The sequence below is a fragment of the Podarcis bocagei genome, assembly GCF_964188305.1.
Source record: "Podarcis bocagei genome assembly, chromosome: 8".
NCBI classification, from domain to species: Eukaryota; Metazoa; Chordata; class Lepidosauria; order Squamata; family Lacertidae; genus Podarcis; species Podarcis bocagei.
The window spans coordinates 92,160,359-92,184,929 of NC_138133.1; the positions used below are offsets into that span (position 1 = coordinate 92,160,359).

At 51.8% G+C, this 24,571-nt stretch overlaps 1 protein-coding gene across 1 annotated transcript in view; it reads left to right on the forward strand.

Annotated features, from left to right (window-relative positions):
- The first annotated feature begins 5,857 nt into the window (after positions 1 to 5,857).
- The window catches only part of PPP1R16A (protein phosphatase 1 regulatory subunit 16A), a 46,678-nt gene continuing 27,964 nt past the window's right edge, over positions 5,858 to 24,571 (forward strand). Inside the window, exons 1-2 of the mRNA XM_081204741.1 lie at positions 5,858 to 6,003; positions 15,989 to 17,512. Coding sequence (XP_081060867.1) covers positions 17,263 to 17,512 — 250 coding nt within the window. The 5' untranslated portion in view covers positions 5,858 to 6,003; positions 15,989 to 17,262. The remainder of the gene's footprint in view (positions 6,004 to 15,988; positions 17,513 to 24,571) is intronic.

Sequence of the window (24,571 nt, forward strand, 5' to 3'; positions counted from 1 at the left end):
ATGCTGGTAGCTTTGAGAACTCTGTCCAACCAACTTTGTAACCAGAGGTTCAACTGAATAGAATCTGAATCACATGCACCACAAGGCCTATGCAGCCTCAACTTAAGATGGCTCCCCGGCCTGGCTTTGCACTGCAAAGTTTGCAGCAGCATGTGCAACAAAATGGCGTCCAGCATTCAAAAACCTCCTCAGCTTGCATTAACTAGCCACACACACACAGCCTCTCCCACGAGATCTCCTTTCCTTTTCCCCTACCATGTGCCCCTGCTCCAGACAGACCTTTTCGCTGGCAAGGGTGAGTGGGCCGCCGATGACGTATCCATCCGATTCCAATCCGAGCACTCAGCACAGGTATGTTCAACTTCTGAGCCCCTCTGAGCCAAGGCAGAAAGCCCAGCCAGCAGCCAAACGAAGCCTCAAGGAAAACCACCGTCACCTCTCCGCTGGGAAGCGCTGAGCAAAGGCGAGTCCCCAGGGAACGCAGCCGATTTGATCAGCACACGGCACAAGGCATGCAAGCTCCACCCCCCCAGTCGTTCTTAGACTTCTTATTGGGTGAGCAACACAGCTAAGCAACACAGTTGGAGCCTCCCTCCTCCCTGGCCGGCAGTGAGGGAGGGAGAGGAGCTGCTTCCTTTGAAATTTAAGGGACATCATTTAAGGGACATCCTTCAATAAGGGACAGCAGCGGGACATGGCGCTGGAATAAGGGACTGTCCCTTCAAATAAGGGACACTTGACAGCTATGTGCGGGAGGCAGTGGAAGACAGGAGGGCCTGGCGTGCTCTGGTCCAGGGGGCCACAAAGAGTCAGACACGACTAAACGACTAAACAACAACATAATCTATATGGAATATGAAAAACCACATGTGCACTCTTGATGGATTCTCTTGAAAGAAGCAATGGGTCTTTCAGAGACTGGCATAGTCTACAAAGACTTTCAGAGACTTATAAGACTTATGTTTATTTGGTTATGTTTACGTTTTCAAAAGTGCACATTTAGTGACTTTCAGAGATCTATAAGATTTCTGTTTGTTTGTTTTCTCATATTAGTCAATGTTCCGTATAGACTATAAAAAGAGTTTATATAGATATTGCATTGTTGTACTTGGTCATCATGTTGCCTTGGATATTACTGATAATTGTTTTAATTAAGGAGTTTAATTGTTTGGTTACTTTTTGTTTTTATTATGCATTTTGTTCTTTTATGTTGTGAGCCGCCCTGAGACCTGCGGGTAATAATCATCATGAGTGCTATTTTCCCAGAAAAACAGGGGCCCATGGAGCTCCTTCTGAAGATGGGAGGGGTACAAATAATAAATTATTATTATTATATTATTATGAATCATTCCCTGGCTCTCTCACAATGGAGTCACCTGAGAGGAGCCGGAGGCTGATGAAGAGCCCTGGGAATAATGATAATTATTATTATTCACTACGGAGAGGAAGTGGCTGAGGAGAAGTTTCTCTGTCTCTCCTGTTGCAGTGGTCCCTTGGTTCTCAAACGCCTTGGGACTCAAACAACTTGGAACCCAAACACTGCAAACCCAGAAGGAAGTGTTCCGGTTTGTGAACTTTTTTTGGAAGTCGAATGTGCTCTGTTTTGAGTGATATGCTTCTGATTTGAGTGTTACTCTTCTGTTTTGAGTATTACACTGACGACTGGAGTGCCACATTAGCATTTTTAGTGTTACGCTGAGGTCTGTCAGGTTTTGCTATTTATTTTGTGTTTTTGTGGCTCTGTTTCGTTTTTGTGACTGTGTGGAACCCAGTTCAACCACTGATTGATTGATTGATTGATTGTGTGATCGCAGTACATTGTTTATTGCTTTCATTTTATGGATCAGTGGTCTCGTTAGATAGTAAAATTCATGTTACATTGCAGTTTTAGGGTTGTTGTTTTTTTTTAAAAAAAGTCTGGAATGGATTAATCCATTTTGCATTGCTTTCTATGGGAAAGCACACCTTGGTTTCGGAATGCTTTGGTTTTGGAACGGAATAAGTTTGAGAACCAAGGGACCACTGTATTAGTATTTTGGGTCCTCCCTATGTGGCCAGCTGGGAGAGAAAGAGGGCTGGTTCACACAGCACATGGTCAACTTTGGGGGCTGCCTTTGAAATGGAGTCATACACCTGTGTGGAGGAAGAGGAGGGGTCTACTGTGGCTCATGGCGGCTAGCAAACAGAGCCTCCATAAACCTCAGAAGTCTCTGAGTGGCGGCCATGCACATGTCTTGAGGAGGAAGGCAGAGGGCTTCCTCCTTGTTGCCTTGCTTGTGGGCTTCCCAGAGGCATCTGCTTGGACGCTGGAGGAAGTGGGACACTGGACCTGATCAGGCAGGCTTTTGCTAAGCGGAGAGGAAGCATCGTTGTAGCTCACGCTTTGCGTGCAAAAGTTCTCCCGTTCAGTCCCTGCCGTCTCCAGGGAGTGCTGGGAAAAAACTCCTGCATGAAACCCTGGGGAGTCTATGCGCTGCTTTCAGGCTGAGCTAGAGACACTAAACGGTAACCTGAAATGGTAAGGGAACCGGACGCTGCCCATGCTTTATGTGGTAGTGAATGGTGGGGTGCTTGGTCATGAAGGCCAGCCCAGCGAAAGTTGCTTGCAGGATGGATATTTTGGGAGGTGCTAAAACCGACAGGGATGCGCAGACTGGGCAGGATGTCTTGGGAGCCTTGGCAATATTGCAGAGGATGGTGGTACTGCCTTGTGCAATTGCTTGGAGTGATAACACAGGTGGAAAAGGTTCCTGCTTATGCAGCAGGTGCGGCTGTGTTGCACGAGGGCCGAGGTGCATGAAGGCAGTGAGGGAAAGGATGTGTGTGGCTCCTCTATTTGATGTCTGTTTGCCCTGCAGCAGGTGTGCGATGGAGGAGCAAGCGCAGGGCCCACTTGCAGAGCAACCACCAATAGGCATTGCTTTGTTCCTACGTTGGCAAGCAAGGAGAACTTACTGGCAGGGCTGGGCAAAGAGAGGTGAGCAAGGGTGATCATTGTTTGACTTCTCTTCTGTTGGTGGCAGGGTGTGTAGGTGCTTAGCTTTGCACAGAACTCCATGCTTAAATAGAAGCTCTCTGTAATTCCAAATGATGCATCTTTTGACCAAGTGGGTGTTTTAAGAAATCTCTTTGCCTGTTTTGTGACCTTGAACAAATAAAGCATATTTTATTTTTTTATTTTTTACTTTTCAGCTAAGATTGATTCTCAAGGTATATTCCACCACTAGGAATATATATGTGTGTGTGTGGTGTTGTTGTTGTTGTTGTTGTTGTTGTTGTTGTTGTTGTTATTTATTTTATTTGTTAGTCTTTCTTACAAAAGTAACTCTAAGCATCTTTCATTTTAAACATGGCACTCTTTTTTCTCTCTGGTTGGGGCAGGGAGGAAATGGCTGCATCTCTGTCTCTTTTAAGGCTAAGGGCAATGAGTATTTAATAGGTTGAGTTAAACTGTAGTTTGCTGAGTGCCTGTTTCAAGTGCTGATGCTAGGAAGACCCGTTTTCTGCTTATATGTAATATGAACAGCTATTCACAGTATAAATCCCTTCCAAGAAAGATTTCTCTGAATCTCTCTCTTACCTGCCTATTTGCCATTTTCCTTATCCTATCTAGGTGAGGCTTCTACTACACCTCATTTGGGGCTTGATAGTCCTCTTTCCATTCCTTTTCCTAGTTTTTCCCCCACTGAAAAATCCAAGAGCACCACTTGATTTAAGAATTGTTTTCTTGTGTAAGACATATATCAGGGCAGGGACAACGATGAGCCAGCTACACACAAGCTTACAGTCATAAATGAACTCCCCTTGGACATTCAGATACAGATTGTGTTCAAGTAGGAAACCATTGCTTGTCCTGAGAAGAATGTGTGCTGTGCTGCGGTTCATGCTTCTGTGCTCTGTGCGCAAGGGGGTGGCATTAAAACGTCAGATCATAATTCAGAATAAATCAGTTTCGTATTTCATCTGAATATATTACCGGGAACTGTGGGTTGAGCTTGTGTTTGTTAACTCACTATGGTTTGTACAAAACCACAATTTCCCATCTTTGGACAAAGCAGGAAATTCTGGTTTATTTCAAACCGCAACTTGACCTTTAAATCTCTTCCTCTTGTGCAGGGAGAGTTGGGTATGTTCAGTTGTTTGGCTTGTCACCCTGACTGAGGATTATAATGTGAATAATAATTCCACACTTGGATTTTCATAGCAGCTAAGCTTTCTGGTTAAGATGTGCTCAGAATGTGTGAAGCAGATTGGTGCACAGGTTATTTCCGGCTAGGATCTTTATTTATTTTGTGAGGAGTTTGTTATTGTTATATTTAATTCATCCAGGTACCACAGGGCGGTTTACAATATAGAAACACAAAAATACATACCATAATAACCATTACAACAAAACTGCCTTTTAGTGAAAATATGTTTACAGAGGGTCTTAGATCAGTCTTACAGATTTTAGAATCTATTTTGTATTAACTGCCAAAAGCAAAATTAGTACTCTTCATGCAATGCAGACCCCATGGAGAAAGAGGCAAGCATTTTAAATCTTGCTTCATTCCTTGGAACCAGACTGGTGGAAGCAGAGTCTTGAGCTTAACAGCACACACCCCTTGTATAAAATGAAAATCCCAACAGTCAGCTGTTTTATAGGAAAAAGGCTAATCAGTGAGATTTTAACTTTTTCAAATGAGCTGTTATCCCCCTGGTGCTTTCTGTCTAGGAGGGAACGTGTTAATTCAAGTAAATAGATTAAGTCTGATGTTTAAATTTCCGCAGTGATTTTCAGGAACGGCTTACAGCTCAGCATTCCTTCTGCCTTTGAAAATGTACCATCTCTCTAAAATGGCCAACCATTTACTAGGTCTGTTTGCATGCCTGGTGAGGAGCCGGTGAACAAAGATGATTTCCCCCCTTCCTTTCACATAACAATAGAACTTGAGGTCACCCAATGACACTGGCACTAGATAAAGGACAAAAAAAGAGTTGCCTCTTAATGCAGACTTCCTCAACTTTGTGCCCTCTAGGTGTCTTGGAACTATAGCTCCCATCATCCCCAGGCATCAAGGCTGTCGGTGGGGCAACAGCAGGAGTGTGCTGTTTATTGCCTTCATGCCCTGCCTTGTGAGCTTCCTGGAAACGGGATGCTGGGTAGGTGAACTTTGGTCTGGACCAGGGCTGTGGGTGCTTGTAACTGCTACTCAGCCAACCAACTCATGCAAGCAGCCCTGTGACAGCCAGGCTTTGCAGCAGCAACACTTTTGAATTTTGGTTTCTGGAAACCACAAGAACCCCTGCGACTGAGCAGATGGGGCGAGTCAGGGGGAACAGCAGCATTTCACACCCCCCCCCACACTCGATCGCCACAGCCACCACTTCAACACAGCTGTTGCCGGTTCTTTATGAAATCCCAACCATGGGAAGGCCCCTAAAAACCTCAAGAGGATCCAGGTTTTTAGATGCTTCTCTAAATTGTGACATTCCCTTCCCCACAGTAAAAAGGTCCTGCCGGGGGCTGCCTTCTTCAAGTGCTTTTGTTCTTTTCTGATTATATGCTGCACAGAATCCGCGGAGCTCCTTGGCTCCGCTGCCTGCCTCTTTCCGGCTGGGTTGGCAGCGCCCGGCCGTGCCCTCTCTGTAAACCACTGTCTTGTAAGCCTTGACGGCAATTGCTAGGTGTCGCACTGAGCAACAGCTTCCTGCTCTGCTTCTCTCTCTGTGTAAATATTTCATATGTCAGCAGTCCTCCTACTCTGGCCTAGTTTTTTGGCTGAGTGCCTCCTGTTTCCAGGTACGCTTTGCATTCCTAGTTTGGAGGCTGGTGTTCCCAGGGGGCCACTCCCTCCAGCCTGCAGCCTTGCAGCCGGGTGCCACCCACCTGCTCCTGTGGAGCGAGAAAGTGGTGCTGAGTCGCTCTTCAAAAGCTCACCGGAGGCTGCCTGCCTGGGAGAGCTCCCTCGGTCTGCTCAACAGCACCAGGAGCAGGACCACCACCTGCACAACTGGGGGCAGGTAAAATACCTACTGGGAATGTCCATAGGCAGCTCTTGGTGTGTTGCTGTAGAAGGGGGCGGGGGGGGGGGGACGAGGACAGAGACACCTTGGCTTGACCTGCCTTTTGTTGCATAGCACACTCTGCGCTTTTATCTCTGTCGCTTCCTCGAAAGACTCCTGCACGACGCTCTGCATCAAAAGAAGTTGATCCAGGAACAAAATTATAATTTCCTGTTTCAGGTCTTGTAATCTTCAGGCACTTCGGCAGAAGTGAGCTCTCAGAAAGCCAGCCATTTTCCCCCAAAAGCTGAGTAGAGGCTCACAGATGCCACCCCCAAATCCCTGCCTCCCTGTGCTGTTTCCTTAAGTCACTGAAATTAGAGAGGAGAGTGATTGGCTTCCTGTGTGCGTCCCCTGCCTGTGTGCATGGGCACACCATCTTTCTTGCCTGCTCCCATGCTCCTCTCTCGCCCAGTTTCCTCCTGCCAGGCCTTGCACCCTTCTTTGCAAGTGTCAGAGCTCCTCTACCCTTAACCTAGGGGCCCCCAGAGAGGCTGTCTCTTCCGTAACACCTTCAGGGGCAATTCCAAGGATCCTCGACTTTGGCTGGTTTGAGTTGCTCTTGATCTTCTCAGTTTAAAGTTTAGATTTGTGGGGCTGGAAGCCGTCTCTGAGTGGTGCATGTCCCAGGGAAGGGGAGAAGGTAACTGGGCCGTGGGCTTGGTTGCTCAGCAGATCTTGACATCTGGAAGCATTGCCTAAACTTCCCTCAGGTGGGCTGGAGGGTGTGGGCCTAGTTTCTAACTCTTCCCTGCCTTGAATCTTCTGTGATTCAGCTTCATTGAATGGCCCGAATTGAGTTCCAGTACTATAGAAGAGGGAGAAAACCTCTCTGTCTGGGTGTGTGGTGGACGGCTGTGTCCACTGTGTGTCCGGAGGTGCATGTTTCCCTCTCCCATCTTGCAGGAAGTGACTCTGGTGAGCCTGTACAGAGGGCTTTCTGTGTCAATTCCCCGTCCCGTTTATCCTGCACCTGAATCTTCCCTTTTTTATTTTTGAATATTTTTTATTAGGAATTTCAATGTAACATGTTATCAAAAATACATCATCCTCACCCCCCCATTTTCCCCCTCCCCCCAAAAGAAAAAAACCCCGGACTTCCCTCAGCTCCTCTCTCTGGTTTTTCAGCACATGCTATTCTCTGCATGTTATAAAATTGTAAATATCCCTAATTTATCTATCTATATATTACCAATAAAAGGTTTGTGAATGTTTATTCAAAACCTACCAAGGAGTCCAGTTCATTTTGTTGTTTCTTTAAGTACTTTGTAAAGGGTTCCCATTCTTCTTTAAAGTCACAGTTGTCCTTATCACGTAGTTTATGTGTCAGTTTTGCCAGTACCTTTTAATCCATCAGTTTCTCTTGCCACAGTTCTTTGGTCGGTGTTTCCTCATTCTTCCATCCTTGTGCTATTAAGACTCTTGCCGCCGTTGTCACATACATGAATATGTTCTTCAGTTTCCTTGGCAGGTCTTTTCCTAACAAAAATGCTTCAGGCTTTTTTACAAATGTTAATTGGAACATTTTCTTCAACTCATTGTATATCATTTCCCAGAATTTTTAAATTTTTCTACAATCCCACCACATATGGTAAAAATTCCCTTCTTTTTCCTTACATTTCCAACACATATTTGAACCAGTTTTATACATTCTTCCTATCTGCGCTGGTGTTATATACCATCTATGCATCGTTTTCATTTAATTTTCTTTCAGCAAAGAGCAATCTGTACATTTTAAATCAGTTTCCCACAATCTTTCCCAATCTTCAAACATTATATTGTGACCTATATCTTGTGCCCATTTAATCATAACTGATTTCACCTTTTCACCTTTTGTTTCTCCACCTGCATCTTCTCCATTCAGACATGCTGTCTCCCTCCAAGTTCCCCACCTGCCTCTCTTCCTGCCTTTGCCATAGCAGGGCCTATCAGCTCATGGTGCTCTGTAGGTAAGCAGGGCACTCGGCCCTTCTGGCTCCCATGACCATTCTTTCTATGATCTCCTGCAGAGCTATGGCAGCCCAGAGCCAGGCGGGTGTGTGATTCGTGGGGTTATGAGAACAGCACACTCTGTGCTCCTTGAGCAGCCAGTGTCTTGAATGACACCTTGTTCTTGCAAGCTGCAAGGCGTGGCAGGGATTCCTCTCCACCCATGGCTGAGATTGGATTTGATCCCAGATCTAGCGCTTCACTGAACCACGCTGGTTTTTTTTAAAGTAGTCTCCCAAGTTGCTCAGTGTGCCACGCATACTTCTCCTCTCGTCTTATCTTTCACATCAAACCTGTTGAGACCGGCTAGCCTAAGGTCAGCTTTGTAGGTGGAGATTTGAACCCGGGTCTCTCCGCTTCTGGCCAGACGCTCTAGCCCTGCCTTTGCCAAGCTTGTGATTCCTGCATTGCAGGGGGTTGGACTAGATGACCCGTGGGGTCCCTTCCAACTCCACAATCTGTGATTCTGTGGTGCCCTCCAGTTGTGTGTTGCCAGTTTGGCAAAGGTGCTCCCTGAATGCCCAGCACTTGGCACACAGCTATTTAACATCTGGGCAAACTGCTCCAGGACAGAGCAGAAGCCAGGGGCTTGGGGTGGTGCCTTTTGGCTCTCCTGTTCCTTATGACTGTCCTTGGCTTGGCCAGTGGTGTCCAAACTTTTTTCAAAGAGGGCCAGATTTGATGAAGTGAAGGGCCGTGAGGGCCGACCAAAAGACCAACCAAAGTTGTTGACCTTTTTTTAGGATTGATGTTTTTTAAGGATTTTACCCCAGGAAATAAACTGCCACAGGAGCCGGATTAAATCGACCGGCGGGGTGGATTAGGCCCCTGAAAGGCCTGGTTCTGTAACTGCTGCCTCCCACATTGATTTTGCTGCATTTCCAGCACCAAAATGGCCTTGCCGGGGCTCAACCCTGGGCAGTGTGTCCGGAGGTCCTGGGCTGCCCAGACGACAAGACCCCCCTCTCGGCCTCACTGATGTGGTCCAAAGGAAAGCAGAGCAAGATGTTTGGCACCAGCTCGGCTGCAGGAGTTTCTGGAAGGAGGCGTACAAGCCGCCATTCAACTATTTAGGAGCTCCACTCCAAATTTGTGTAGGCATTATTCCTTAGTGTTCTTTTCTCCCAGAGATGTTCTGCAAGGCAGCGGGTACAGATGGTTCCTCGGGGATTATTCCCAAAGCCTTTCTCATAAATGAGTATAGGTGTAAGGCGGTGGAAGTTTATCACCAGAGTTTTCCATCTGCAGGATGGGCTGCCTTCCTAGGTTAACAAACCCCACCTGCCGCCCCCTCCATGTCCCTCTACAGCAGGTACAGAAACCGCCTTCTTGACCATTGGACCCACTGTTGATCTTGTCCGCTCAATCCGTCAGAACCTGTCTTTGCTCACAGCAGAAATCCCTAATTCATACAAGGTTTGAGACCCATCGGCTACTCTCACCTGGTTTAGCCAGCCCGTCGAAGCCGTTTCCCAGTGTGTGGCTGCTGTCGCCTGCTGACAGCTTCTGGGAGCTTCAGGTGAGAGCTGAGTGCAGGATGGGGACTATCCCAGAAGGAGCACAACATTTCCCCCACCAGAAACAACTTTGACCAGGTAACTGCCCAAGGAGAAGGGGCAGTTTTTTTTTTGTTTTTTTTGACAGCAGCCAGCCTTGAAGATGCATGTGTGGAGGAGCTGAGCTGTCGAGAGAGTGACTCTTTGCTGTGGGCAAGGCAAATGTGAACTCCGTGTGAAGCTGCCGGTTTTGTTTGGTTCAGGTCAAGTCTTTATGGTGTAACCATTTAGGTCAGGCTTCCTCAAACTCAGCCCTCCATATGTTTTGAGACTGCAGTTCCCATCATCCCTGACCACTGGTCCTGCTAGATAGGGATCATGGGAGTTGTAGGCCAAAAACATCTGGAGGGCCGAGGTTGAGGAAGCCTGAATTAGGTTTTTACGAGATAGGCGGTTTTATTAGACCTGGTAATAAAAGTGCTCTCTGCTTAGTGATTAGTGTTGATGAGTAAATGACAGTGCAGAGGAGGAAGTGCCCACCAGCTATCTCTGGAGCGGGCGGGGAGGGAACTCTTTGTCTCCTTCAGGAAGAAGGGCAGGTTCAGGGGGACAAATCCAGCCTAGTCCTTTGAGTGCAGGGGAGACCATAGCCACTTGCGTTGCAAAATGGCCTCTCTCTCTCTCTCGAGAGAGAACTGCTGTAGGGTTGCTCAGACCACACCTGGAATCCTGTGTCCAGTTCTGGGCACCACAATTTAAGAAGGATGTTGACAAGTTGGAAGGTGTGCAGAGGAGGGCAACCAAGATTCTGTTGTTATTTAGTCGTTTAGTCATGTCCGCCTCTTTGTGACCCCCTGGACCAGAGCACGCCAGGCACTCCTGTCTTCCAAACTGCCTCCCGCAGTTTGGTCAAACTCATGCTGGTCGCTTCGAGAACACTGTCCCACCATCTCGTCCTCTGTCGTCCCCTTCTCCTTGTGGCCACCATCTTTCCCAACATCAGGGTCTTTTCCAGGGAGTCTTCTCTTCTCACGAGGTGGCCAAAGTCTTGGAACCTCAGCTTCAGGATCTGTCCTTCCAGTGAGCACTCAGGGCTGATTTCCTTCAGAATGGAGAGGTTTGATCTTCTTGCAGTCCATGGGACTCTCAAGAGTCTCCTCCAGCACCAGAATTCAAAAGCATCCATTCTTTGGCGATCAGCCTTCTTGATGGTCCAGCTCTCACTTCCATACATCACTACTGGGAAAACCAGAGCTTGAACTATACGGGCCTTTGTCGGCAAGGTGATGTCTCTGCTTTTTAAGATGCTGTCTAGGTTGGAAGGCCAGCTGTCATGGATGCTTTAGCTGAGATTCCTGCATTGCTGGGGGTTGGACTAGATGACCCTCACAGACCCTTCCACTCGAAGATTCTGTGCTTCTCCTAGGAGAGAAGATGCTGGCACCCCTGCAGAGGACCAGTCTTAGTTGAGCAATGCTTCTGCCTTTGTTTGGATGTCCTTGAGTGAAAGTTGCATGGTGGAAGCCTTGCCTGATGAATTGCTCCCAGGCCTGACGCCACATTCTTTGCATTCCTTATTCTGGGAAGACTCTGGGGAGTTCCTGCGTTCCTGTTCCTCGCCCCAGGCAGTTTACGTGGCTGCTCAGGCGTTGCATGTGGTTGGGATGCTGCGTTCTGTGAAGCAGATGTGTTGACGGACTGGCCTGATGGCGGGGGATAAACGCGAGTGGCGCAATGTTTTTTGCCACTGCTAGTCTTGTTATATAACCAGCGGAGCACCTGTGTGTTGCTAAACCAGAAGCGATTGTGCACCTGCAAAGGCTTCTTCCCCACTTTCAGGCTAGGCAAGGAGATCACATTGCAAACAAGATCCTATATGGAAATTAATTACACTGTCTCAGAATCTTTGGTACTAGGAGAAAAGGAACATGTGTAAAAAAAATTAAATTTTTTTTACTCCTTATAGTATCATAGAATCGTAGAGTTGGAATGGACTCAGGTCAGTGAGCTTCCTTGTTTGTAGCCTTCTTTTTTCAAAATTGCATTTTTATTACAAAGAAAAACATATAGACCCTGACAAAAACAAGTAAGTAACAAAAGGGGGCGGGAAGTACCGTATTTTGCGCCCCATAAGACGCTCCGGCCCATAAGACGCACCTAGTTTTTTGGGGGGGAAATAAAGAAAAAATTTTTTATTTCTCCCCCAGGTGCGGGGCTGGAAGAACCAGGTCGGGGAACAGTGGGAAGGCACGCTCTGCCTCCCCGCTGTCCCCCGAGCTTGTGGGGCTGGCGATGGGGAGAAGTGCACCAGTCCCGGGAGGGCAGGCAGCTCTGTGCCGCCATCCCGAGCGGGGCGGGACTTAGCGCCCCGCTCGGGATGGCGGCGTAGACCTGCCTGCAGTCCCGCGACGGCAGGCAGCTCTGTGCCACCATCCCGAGCGGGGCGGGACTTAGCGCCCCGCTCGGGATGGCGGCGCAGAGCTGCGCTGCTCCCAGGAGCGCAGGCAGCTCTGCTGGGCCACCGGGAGCGGAGCGGAGCTTCTCCCCCGGCTCCCGGTGGCCAGGCAGAGCTGCGCTGGTCCCAGGAGCGCAGGCAGCTCTGCACGGCCCCCGGGAGCGGGGCGGAGCTTCTCCCCCGGCTCCCGGTGGCCGGGCAGAACTGCGCTGGTCCCAGGAGCGCAGGCAGCTCTGCAGGGCCACCGGGAGTGGGGCGGAGCTTCTCCCCCGGCTCCCGGTGGCCAGGCAGAGATGCGCTGGTGCCAGGACCTCAGGCAGCTCTGCAGGGCCACCGGGAGTGGGGCGGAGCTTCTCCCCCGGCTCCCGGTGGCTGGGCAGAGCTGCGCTGGTCCCAGGAGCGCAGGCAGCTCTGCAGGGCCACCGGGAGTGGGGCGGAGCTTCTCCCCCGGCTCCCGGTGGCCGGGCAGAGCTGCGCTGGTCCCAGGAGCGCAGGCAGCTCTGCACGGCCCCCGGGAGCGGGGCGGAGCTTCTCCCCCGGCTCCCGGTGGCCGGGCAGAACTGCGCTGGTCCCAGGAGCGCAGGCAGCTCTGCAGGGCCACCGGGAGTGGGGCGGAGCTTCTCCCCCGGCTCCCGGTGGCCAGGCAGAGCTGCGCTGGTGCCAGGACCACAGGCAGCTCTGCAGGGCCACCGGGAGCGCGGCGGAGCTTCTACCCCGGCTCCCGGTGGCCGGGCAGAGCTGCGCTGGTCCCAGGAGCGCAGGCAGCTCTGCAGGGCCACCGGGAGTGGGGCGGAGCTTCTCCCCCGGCTCCCGGTGGCCGGGCAGAGCTGCGCTGGTCCCAGGAGCGCAGGCAGGTCTGCAGGGCCACCGGGAGTGGGGCGGAGCTTCTCCCCCGGCTCCCGGTGGCCGGGCAGAGCTGCGCTGGTCCCAGGAGCGCAGGCAGCTCTGCAGGGCCACCGGGAGCGGGGCGGAGCTTCTCCCCCGGCTCCCGGTGGCCGGGCAGAGCTGCGCTGGTCCCAGGAGCGCAGGCAGCTCTGCACGGCCCCCGGGAGCGGGGCGGAGCTTCTCCCCCGGCTCCCGGTGGCCGGGCAGAACTGCGCTGGTCCCAGGAGCGCAGGCAGCTCTGCAGGGCCACCGGGAGCGGGGCGGAGCTTCTCCCCCGGCTCCCGGTGGCCGGGCAGAGCTGCGCTGGTCCCAGGAGCGCAGGCAGCTCTGCAGGGCCACCGGGAGTGGGGCGGAGCTTCTCCCCCGGCTCCCGGTGGCCAGGCAGAGCTGCGCTGGTGCCAGGACCACAGGCAGCTCTGCAGGGCCACCGGGAGCGCGGCGGAGCTTCTCCCCCGGCTCCCGGTGGCCGGGCAGAGCTGCGCTGGTCCCAGGAGCGCAGGCAGCTCTGCACGGCCCCCGGGAGCGGGGCGGAGCTTCTCCCCCGGCTCCCGGTGGCCGGGCAGAGCTGCGCTGGTCCCAGGAGCGCAGGCAGCTCTGCACGGCCCCCGGGAGCGGGGCGGAGCTTCTCCCCCGGCTCCCGGTGGCAGGGCAGAGCTGCGCTGGTCCCAGGAGCGCAGGCAGCTCTGCAGGGCCACCGGGAGCGGGGCGGAGCTTCTCCCCCGGCTCCCGGTGGCCGGGCAGAGCTGCGCTGGTCCCAGGAGCGCAGGCAGCTCTGCACGGCCCCCGGGAGCGGGGCGGAGCTTCTCCCCCGGCTCCCGGTGGCAGGGCAGAGCTGCGCTGGTCCCAGGAGCGCAGGCAGCTCTGCAGGGCCACCGGGAGCGGGGCGGAGCTTCTCCCCCGGCTCCCGGTGGCCGGGCAGAGCTGCGCTGGTCCCAGGAGCGCAGGCAGCTCTGCACGGCCCCCGGGAGCGGGGCGGAGCTTCTCCCCCGGCTCCCGGTGGCCGGGCAGAACTGCGCTGGTCCCAGGAGCGCAGGCAGCTCTGCACGGCCCCCGGGAGCGGGGCGGAGCTTCTCCCCCGGCTCCCGGTGGCCGGGCAGAACTGCGCTGGTCCCAGGAGCGCAGGCAGCTCTGTGCAACCCTCGGAGCCGGTCTCCCGAGGGTTGCGCAGAGCTTCCTGAAGCCTGGAGAGCGAGAGGGGTCGGTACGCACCGACCCCCCTCGCTCTCCAGGCTTCAGCCAAAGCCTGCATTCGCCCCATAAGACGCAGGCACATTTCCCCTTCATTTTTGGAGGGGGAAAAGTGCGTCTTATGGGGCGAAAAATACGGTAATTCAGAATTGCAAAATGAAATAAAAGCGACCGCTACACAAATCTCAACAGCAGCGTACCAAGTTACAATCACACTTCACTGGCTATTGGGTGATGTTTAAATACCCCAACCATAATAAGAGCTGTTTGGCAGTGGAAGGGGAAGTGTCAGCTGCAACCGTGGCATTATCAGAACTGCGCTCTAACCAGCTGAGCTATCACGAAAGCACAAAACGGTATAGGATCCTTCCGTCCTGCCTGTCCGCCCAATGCATTCTGACAGTTCCGAGGACGCAATTCGCTGCTTTGCAGCTTCTCTTCCATAAACATTTGCTGACGATTATATTGCGTGATTCAGTTGCTACTTATGGAGAGGTCCAGGGAACTCTGCAGCTAGCAGGTGATATCTTAGACCTCAAAATTCCTATCACACAGGACGCTGAGCAAGGTTAGCGTACGTCACCCGCTGACCTCCATCCCCCCGGGCTCTTTCTCCTACCTGTCCTGTAGCACCTAAACGGTTGTGCTGGCCTTGTCGCGGGAGATAACAAGATAAGGGCTCCAAGAACTTTAGACGTGGATATTGCTTTTTATCCGTGGGTAATGGATTGGAGGGAAGTTCTCCTGCTTCAGCCCCTGGGTGCAAAGTGCAAGGCAGGCGGCCTTTTCTTCCTCTACTTCTCCCCTCCCCCTGCTTAGCTGATACGGGTGACAGGAGGCCTCATTCAAAGCACATTTACATTTGCCAAGGGAAGCAGGGGACATTCCCTGGTCTCTATTCTTCCGGAAGGCAACCGTGTTTTTCATTTGTTTTACTATTGCATATTTATTGCACTTATCCCCAAGTTGCTCAAGGCGGCATGCATTTAGACGGCCTCAGCCCAGTATACCTGAAGGAGCATCTCCACCCCCATCGTTCAGCCCGGATGCTGAGGTCCAGGGCCGAGGGCCTTCTGGCGGTTCCCTCCCTGCAAGAAGCCAAGTTACAGGGAACCAGGCAGAGGGCCTTCTCGGTGGTGGCTCCTGCCCTGTGAAACGCCCTCCCACCAGATGTCAAAGAGAACAACAACTACCAGACTTTTAGAAGACATATGAAGGCAGCCCTGTTTAGGGAAGCTTTTAATATTTAATAGGCTATTGTATTTTAATGCTTTGTTGGAAGCCGCCCAGAGTGGCTGGGGAAACCCAGCCAGATGGGCGGGGTATAAATAAATTATTATTATTATTATTATTATTATTATTATTATTATTATTATTATTATTATTATTATTAATCTCTTCCCCACAACAGCCCTGCAAGGTAGGTTAGGCCGAGAGGCAGGGACTGGCCCAAGGTCACCCAGTGAGCTTCATGGCTTAGTGGAGATTTGAACCCTGGTCTCATAGGTTTATTCCTTCCTGCTCTATTCCTGCCTGCTTTGTTTGCACAGTGCTGGGGGGTGTCGTCGGTGTGCATCCCAGGGTCAGTCCGTTGCGTTGCTCCCCGATGAGGATTTTTGGGGGGTTCTGGGAAGGAAGACTGCTCTGCTAGGTTGCAGGTGGCAGAAAAGGGGGGAGAGAAGTTGCTGAATGGAAGAGGCTTTGCTGAGGCGGGGCAGGCAGAGGGAGAGAAGAGAAAGAGGCTTTGAGCGGCCAGTGCCAAAACCCCAAGTAATTTGCTTAAACTTTGATTGTAGGTTAATCCTGGATTAAGGCAGGGCAGCGCCAGCGCCGTGTGAGGTGGGAAGCAGCAGGGTGAGCTGGGCACCTCTTTGCTCTGTCGCCCGCATGCCTCTTTCTGATTGGCTTCCTTCTTCCTCCTCTGTTGCAGGACTCCAGGGAGCGTGCTTGGCTGGAAGCTCAGCCCAGTGCCCGAGTGGCAGGCTGTCGGAGGGAGGAGTCTCCATCGAGGAGCAGGGCTCACCCCTGCCAGCTGGTTCCTTCAGCTGAGCTCCTGAGTAGCTGGAGAGAGCGAGAGGGGGAGAGCTGAAGGTTTGGAGGCAGCGGCAAGACAAATTGCTGGGAGCGAGAACAGGAAACAGGGACCCTCCGCGCTGCCTCTCCAGCATCTCTGCTTTCCTTTCGAAGGAGGTTCGCGCAGCAACACGTGGAAGAGGTTGAGCAGCCAAGACAGGATCTTCTTCCGAAAGAGCTGCAAGAGCAGAGCTGCCTGGAGTTTTGGAGACGGCTTGGGGGTCGCTGGAATTGAAGCAGAATCTGTGGGGCGGTTTTGAGCTGTGCCCTGGGGTGGTGGCTGGGAGGCGCAGTCACGGGCAGCTCTCACAGGTACTCCCATGTGCCTCGGAACGGGTTGGCAGCCTGCAGAGACCTGCCTCCCTTTGCCCCCAGACTCTGAGGCCTTCGCTTTGTCAGCAGAGGAGACAGCTGGCTGTGTGCTATCTGGGTAATGAGGCTCCTATCAGAGCCTGAGCGGTAGTAATGACCATCAGGTGTGCACCTGGAAACAAGCTTGCTGCACTCTGGACTGGAGAGGGACAGAGGCTGCCGTTTGGAAGCTGCCAGTAAAGACCAACGGTGGAGGGATTTGTGCTTTGCTTTTATTCTCAATGGAGAGATGATCCGCACTGTGCTTTGATTGGAGCTAGCTGCATTATTGAGGATGGATCTTGGAACAGGGCTCAGAATGCCTCCCCGCAGGCTCCAGGTTTGGCCCCTGCTTCCTTAGCTGCTTAGGTGGTGAAAATATCTCCCAAGCATCATTAAGACCCCTTGACAGTGTCTTGCAAAGGGCTGCTCTTTCTTCCAGCTTTGGGAATCCAGCACCCAGTTCACTATGTGCTTTTAGATAACTTGCATGGATACCCTGCTGGTGAGACTTCTCAGCTTCAGATTTTAAGGGCCACTTTGCCCAGCCAACAGGTGGGACAGCCATGGAGGACACTCTCCCTTTGCCAGCAGGGATGTCACAGTCTTGGCAACTGGTCACAGCGCAGCAGTAAGAAGCTCTTTGGAAGCCTTGCTAGTGATGCTTGAAGGGGGCTTCTTAAAGCCCCCTTCCCCCCCACCCCACGTGGAACTGTTCCAGATGCTTCTGAGGCATCCTTGACTGCGGAAGGTGAGCGAGCGACTTGCCCCTGGTCAGCCATGGCGGAGCATTTGGAGCTGCTGGCCGAGATGTCTGCGGTGGGCCGGATGGGCACTCAGGAGCGGCTGAAGCACGCCCAGAAGCGCCGCACACAGCAGCTGAAGAAGTGGGCGCAGTTTGAGAAGGACGTGCAGGGCAAGAAGGCCAGAGCGGAGAAGAAGAAGAAGGGCAGCAGCAAGGAGAGGCGGGTGCTGTTCCCCGAGAACATCCGGCTGCTGGAGGCCGCGTGCCGCAACGACGTGGAAGAAGGTAGGAGCTGGAGCCCAGTGGCAGTGGGGAGGGGGATAAAGCTTTGTGGCAGAACTCCTGGTTCACATGGCGCCCAGGCGCTGCAGCCATCTCAGGCAGCAGGGCTGGGGAATCAGAGTCATGAAATTGGTGAGTTGGAAGGGAGCCCGAGGGTCATCTAGTCCAACCCCTCCTGCAGATGGCCATCCCACCTCTGCTTAAAAATCCCCAATGAAAGAGAGTCCACAACCTTCCCAGGGAGTCCGTTCCTCTCTTGAACATCAGTTACCATCAGAAAGTCCTTCCTGACGTTAAGTCGGAAACTTCTTTCTTGTCATTTGAATCCGTTGGTTCAGGTCCTGCCCTCCAGAGCAGGCATCCCCAAACTTGGCCCTCCAGCTGTTTTGGGACTACAATTCCCAGCATCCCTGACCACTGCTCCTGTTAGCTAGGGATGATGGGAGTTGTAGTCCGAAAACATCTGGAGGGCCAAGTTTGGGGATGCCTGCTCCAGAGCCTCAGAAAATCAGCTTGCGCCGTCTTGCATGTGACAGCCCTGCAGATATTTGAAGATGGCTATTCTGTCGCCTCCCAGCCTTCTCTTCTCCAGACCAAACATTCCCAACTCCCTCAACAGTTGCCTTGAGGCTTGGTTTCCAGACCCTCCTCTACACATGTTCCAGCTTGTTGAACATCTGTCTTAGGCTCAGGTGCCCAGAACTGGACACAGGACTCCAGGTGGGGTCTGACCAAGGCAGAATAGGGTGGTACTATTACCATATTTCAGTCTCTTAGTCAGCCTTCCCCAACCTAGCATATTGGTCTGGGAATCATGAAAGTTGAAAGCATAATGAATCTGAGAAATGTGGTCTGTTTCCCATGTTTTCCTCCCAGCTCTCTTGCCGCAAGAGCTAGAAAACCTAAGAAAAATGAGGATTCTGGCAACCTATAAGGAGTTGTGTCTCAGAGAACTTTATTCTGCTATAGCAACGTGCAAACAACAAAGACCCAAGTTCTTGTAAGCTTTTCTGTCTTTGGCTCCAGTTAGGATCACTGTGTGTCCAGTTATAGCTGCAGAAATACAAATATGGCCATCTGTCATTGTAAGAGCTGTTTGACAGTGGAACAGACTCCCTGGGAAGGTGGTGGACTCTGCTTCCTTAGAGGCTTTTAAGCAGAGATTGGATGGCTGTCCATCATGGATGCTTTAGCTGAGATTCCTGCATTGCAGGGGGTTGGACTAGATGACCCCAGAGGCTCCCTTCCAACCCTATAGTTCTATAATCCTACATAGCAGTATCATTATGGTCCTCCCTTCATTCCCAAAGGCCCCATCCCGATGGTCCTCAATTTCCCTCTTTCCTTTACTTCAGTCTTTGAGTCTCTAATTTCTCCGTTCCTTTACTTCCACTTGCAAGCCTTGGCCATATGATTCCGCCCCTCTCAAAGTGAGAAGGAGGATAGTTGTTCTTTCAGAATTCCACACTCGTCTCAGTAGTAATTCCAGTGTGGCAGCCATTGTTGACTTGAACATGTAAACATGTGAATTTCACAGAACTCGTAGAGCACATTCCTGTGTGTGTCCAGAGGGGCACACTTCCAGACAAGGGAGCGGAGAGTCCAGTCTGTGGCTGCAATCCTAAGGAACAAGGCCCTCTCAGCTGAGTGGGATTACTTCCACGTAGACATGCACAGGATTGCGGTGTTAGTCTGTAAATCCGAAAGGCTGCTCCCGCTCAGTTCTGCAGGAAACCCTTCACTTGGCAGTGAAGGTCACTGTGTGATGGCGTTGGCCAGATCATCCGGTCAGCCTGGCTTCTCTCGCAGGGTTGTTGTGATGCTACAGTGAGGAATGGAATAGTGCAGAATAGAAATGTAACAACAACAACAAAACATAGAAATCAACTTTCAAACCATTTCAATCCCAGTGATTAAAAAGGTGAACGAAAAATGCTAGGGCTGCGATCCAAGCCTGCTTGCCAGGGAGGAAGCTCCATGAAACTTGCTTGGAATTTCAGTTCAGCATCAGAGCCGACTGAAGCTGGTTGCTTCATAAACACTTCTAGACATATTTCTACTTGGGTTGCTTGTGTGCTCCAGCCTGGCTTTGAGGGGAATCAACAAGGAAAGCAGTATCTGCAAGGTGCAACGAAAGAGGCTTTGGATGCTAAGAAAAGATCTAGGGCAAAGAAGCAGGTGCAAACCCAGGGGATGAGATTCCGCCAAGGGCTTCTTGCCCCCCAGCCTCAAGCACCCTGGTGGGCCCACCCCTGACAAGTGATCCTGTGGGGGTGCAGGTTCGTAGCATAATCAGAAGCTCTACTATTCCAAGAAGCCAGTTTTTAACGAGCAACATTTGTTTGCCACCCCGTAAGATACTAAGTTCTCTCAGCAACTTACAATAGAAGATTGTGCAACAAGGGAGTTAAAGGGTGCAGGAGTTTCGGATCCCTTTAATGCTCTTTGTTCTATGTGCAAACCCTGGAAGTGTGCGTAGGCCTGTCTCACCGCATGCAAATCACACCTCCTCAGAAGCATCCTTTGAAAATAAAGATTGCCATGAAACAATTGCCAAGATACACTCAGAGTAAGTTCTCTGATGTTCAGAAAGCCTTTCATACGATCGGCTGCTTCTGGGGATGGAGTTGCCCGATGCCTCTAGTTATGGCTGCCCATGATTTGCCCCAAACAGTTCTGTCGTCGTATTTTAAGGAAGATTTAAGTGTCGCTGGAGGGGCTTCAGTGGAGAGCAACAGGGGTGCTTGACATTTTTAAAAGCATAATGGTTAGTTGACCAGCTGAAGCTGCCCGGCTCTCCCAGGAAGTGGAATCTTCCTGGGTTCTTTGGTGGCATCTTTATCCACTGAATGACCTGCCCCCCCCCAAAAAAAACACCCCACTCCACTGCCTTTCTTCCCAAGCTTGCTGCCTTTCTTCTATAAGACTTACTGGCGTGTTGCAGAAACTAGAAGCCAGACCCGGTTGGCACTGCCAGTTTCCTCTTTCTGCCATGCCCCCCTTCCCATTCAGTGGCCTACGAGGTGGGTAGGCCGTATCCTGGCTGTGCCCGTCCATGGGGCTCCCTCCTCCCCGCTCAGTAACATTTGAGGGAGGTTTAGAGAAATGTGACAAGTGGAGCTTTGCAGGAAGAGGGGTCAAGCAGAGACAAAATTGCAGTTTTCACATATTTGAAAGGCTTCCACAAGGAAGCAAGTCTTCTGCAGTCGCAAGCGAGAGGCTTTTCGTTTTATTTGTCCATCTTCCCCAGCCCAGAGGATCCGATGGTACAAATGTTAAAAGACATGTACAGTCATACCTCGGGCTACAGACGCTTCAGGTTGCGCATTTTCGGGTTGCACACCGTGCCATACCCGGAAGTACCGGAACAGGTTACTTCCAGATTTCGGCACTCGTGCATGCGCAGAAACACTAAATTGCACTTTGCGCATGCACAGAAGTGCTGAATTGCGACCTGCACGTGTTTGTTGCGGGTTGCGAACGCTGCAGCTTGCGAATGTGCCTCCCGTACAGATCATGTTCGCAACCCAAGCATCCACTGTCCATAAAAGGCCCGTTAAAGACCCTAGCAAGAACACATAAAAGTTTTCTTATCCAGAGTCTGACCATTGTTCCATCAAGTCCCAGGATTGTTGATGCGTAATAGCTCTCCAAGATTTTGGGATGTTACCAGGCTTCTGGTTGGCCACTGAGAGCAGATGGCTGAGCTAGATGGGCCCACTGCCCTCCTCCATCAGGCTTATCTCAGGAAATGCCATGGATTTGACCCAGGACCTTCTGCACGCAAAGGATGTGCTCTATTCCTTCGCAGTGAGACACACAGATGGACGGGCAGCCCAAAGAAGGTTCTGCGATCGCAGTGGGACATGCAGGTGGAGGTGGTGGCTCAGATATTCACACTGGAAGGCGGGGGGGGGGGGCCGCGACCGTTTCCTCTGACTTGGAGGCATGCTTGTTGTCCGGCCTGTCCATTTGCTCTTTTGCTGCCCCAACCTCTGATCTCTGCGTGAGGAGTCTGTGCCCAGGTGACTTGTTCAGCTTCCTTGCCGGCTCCAGGCAGGGCTGCAGCTGCTGTTTACACCAGGGGTCCACAAACTTTTCCAGCAGGGAGCCGGTCCACTGTCCCCCAGACCTTGTGGGGGGGGGGGCAGACTATATTTTGAAAAAATAATAATAAACAAATTCCTATGCCCCACAAATAACCCGGAGATGCATTTTAAATAAAAGTACACATTCTACTCATGTAAACACACGCTGATTCCTGGACCGTCCGTGGGCCGGATTGAGAAGGCGATCGGGCCGGATCCGGCCCCCAGGCCTTAGTTTGCCTACGCTTGGTTTAGACCAACAAACTTACTTTTCAAACATTTGAGCTCCTAATGAATGAATCAGCAGGATGAGAACCACACATGGTAGCCCTGAGCTCAGCAAGGCTTAATTATGTGAGCATCTCTGCTGGATCAGGCCAAAAGCCCTCCTAGTCCAGTATCCTGCTTCCAGCCAGATGCCTGCAGGAAGCCCCCAGGCAGGGCAGGCAAGCAGGAGCAGGAGTCTTGCATTCAGAGGCGTGCTGAACCTGTAGGGAATGTGGAGTCATCCTGACCAGTAGCCATTGAAAGCCTTTTCTCTCCAGGAAAGCTCAAGTAGTCACAGAACGTCTGGGCTATGTGGATCTCCTGTTAGTAAAAAAAGAAAAGAAAAGTGTTCTAGTTTGGAACTTCTGAGCCTTGGCAGCTTTGGACACTTAGTAGTCAGTCCCCTGTGCCATGCCGTAAATCTATACTGTAAGCTGTTTGGGGCAGAGACTCACTTTTACTTGCATTGGCTGTGCAAGGGACCACATTTAGCAATGGCACAACCTCGCAGCCAATGTCGCAACTTTGGTAAAAGTTAAATCTGCAGATCTCTTCTCCCCCCATTCCTGCCCTTCAATTCAGGGCTGCAAGAGCAAGAAAATGCAAGCTCAGCAGGCAGCGGTCAGCTGCCACCACGCTCTGCTCTGTGGTGCCGAGGCGCAGTCTGTCTCTGCTGCGGCTTCTCCCTTCTCTGTGTTTAGTGGCTCCCCCTTGACTTCCTCCCGCGGCAGAGGCGCAGGCCAAGGAGCTTGCCGGGTTTTTACGATTCGCTCTCGGCCTCCGACTCTTCCTCTCTTAGGCTAGCTAATGACAAAACGTGATCCTTGAATGAAAAGGCGGATGAGCCGAAAATAGAAATAATTTTAAACAGCTGGATCCGCTCGGAGTGTACTTTGGCTGCCGGTGGAAGAATGGAGCCGATAATTACGTGTGGCTTCAGGGAAGGCTGCCAGCGTTACGGTCCTGGAGGACAGAGCTCTTGGCCTCTGCAGCCCTGACCCCTCCTCTGGCCCTGACCCTTTCACCTGACAGACCCTTAGCACTTGGAGGGCCCGGCAGAATGCTGACCAGGGAGTCTCCTGGCCCCTGGCCCAGACCAGACCACCCACGCTCTGTCCAGGCCGTGCCTTTTGCCTCTGGGCTCTGTGTCTCCTGCAGTTGCTGAGCCAATGACATCTCCATCCAAGAACCCATCTATTTCTTTTTTAATGTCCTGAAACTGACAACGGGGGCATGTAATTGTGTCTCTCCCACCCCCAATGAAATGCTCCTGAAGCATTAATCCAGGATGTCGGGATCACCACCAGAGGCAGCATATGTTGCACTGCCCCTCCCCAGCAGGGACCTGCTGTGGTCAGGCGGCTGAGCTTAGGACTTGGGGAATGTGTGGAATGTGGAGGGCGCCACTGGCTGCGGCTTGTGGGAAAGCACGTCTCATTTTAAAGCAAAACATGGGCATTTCTGTCCTTGCGTTTGTAAGGAGGAGCCCAGAACGAGCCACCTGCATCTCTGCTGATCTCGGCACCAGAGGTGCAGCTGGCCTTTCAGATGTTTGGGCCCTGAGTCAGCACATTGAATTGGAACCCCGGAAATGAACTGGCAACCAGGTCCGTTGTTTTGAAACAGGGTTGATGGTCATGAGTGGCATTTACCAAATGCAGGAAAGCACACACAGTGCGTGATGAGAACTGGGGGCGCTGGAAGGTTGCTGATGGGTAGCTTTTTAAAAAAGTGTGTACAAAACAGGCCATTAGGTGCAGAGGTGGCTGGCTGCGGGGAGCGTGTCACGTGGGTGAGCTGTGTCTGTTGACAGTGGACACATGGAGCCATGGCAGGAACAAGCTGTTCTGGCTTAGCTGTAATAACTCCTGCAAGGGAGCTGTGTGCTTGACCTTCTGGGCAGCTGAGGAGGAAGTCCTGCTCCCTTGCGGTCCTGAAGCAACAATGGGGTGGCCCCAGGGCCCCTACTGTGAGGGGCAGAGGCTCCTAAAGGCTGAAGCCCACTTGATGCTTTGCCTGCCTGCTGGTGGCTGAGTGCTGAGGGCTCCGGTTAGCAACACAGGAAGCATTCGCCTGGCAAAACTGCAGAGCCTTAATGGAGGTGGCTTGAGGGGAGAGCCCCTGGGCCAGGGAAGGAAAATGCCCCCAGGGGTGGGAATATTTGCGTGTTTGGGAACACAGGCGGTATGGGAGTTCCGTAACTAAATCACCATAGCAAGAATAGGAAATGCAGGAGAAATTGCAACGGATGATAATGCGTGACTTTCAAAACACAAGAGGCAGAAAGTCAGATCACGATCCTGTCTTACAATAAGAAAGGCAGCTGCAGTCGATCTAAACTACAGTCAGTGAAGCTGCATCTTCAAGAACAGCAGTAGCACATGTGGAATGCATTTCCTCTGAGTGATGTCTCTTTGTTATGTCTGCAGAGTGTGGGCTTCCTAGCTGTCTAGTAGTGCCAGATATAGGGAGGGGGAAAGAGCAGGCAGTTCAGTTGTGGCATCGTAGAGTTGGGGGAGACCTTATCTTCTTCTTCATCTTCTTCAGCGATCCCTCGTAGCCGAGTAAGATTGTCTTTCATAAACACGGTTTTAACAATGAGTCCGTAAGTGACAGTGGAGGCCAATTCTGGATCCACATGTCCTTCCACAGTGGAGACATTGGTTTCCGGGCGGGAGTTGATCCCGGTGTGGATTTGCCAAGCGTG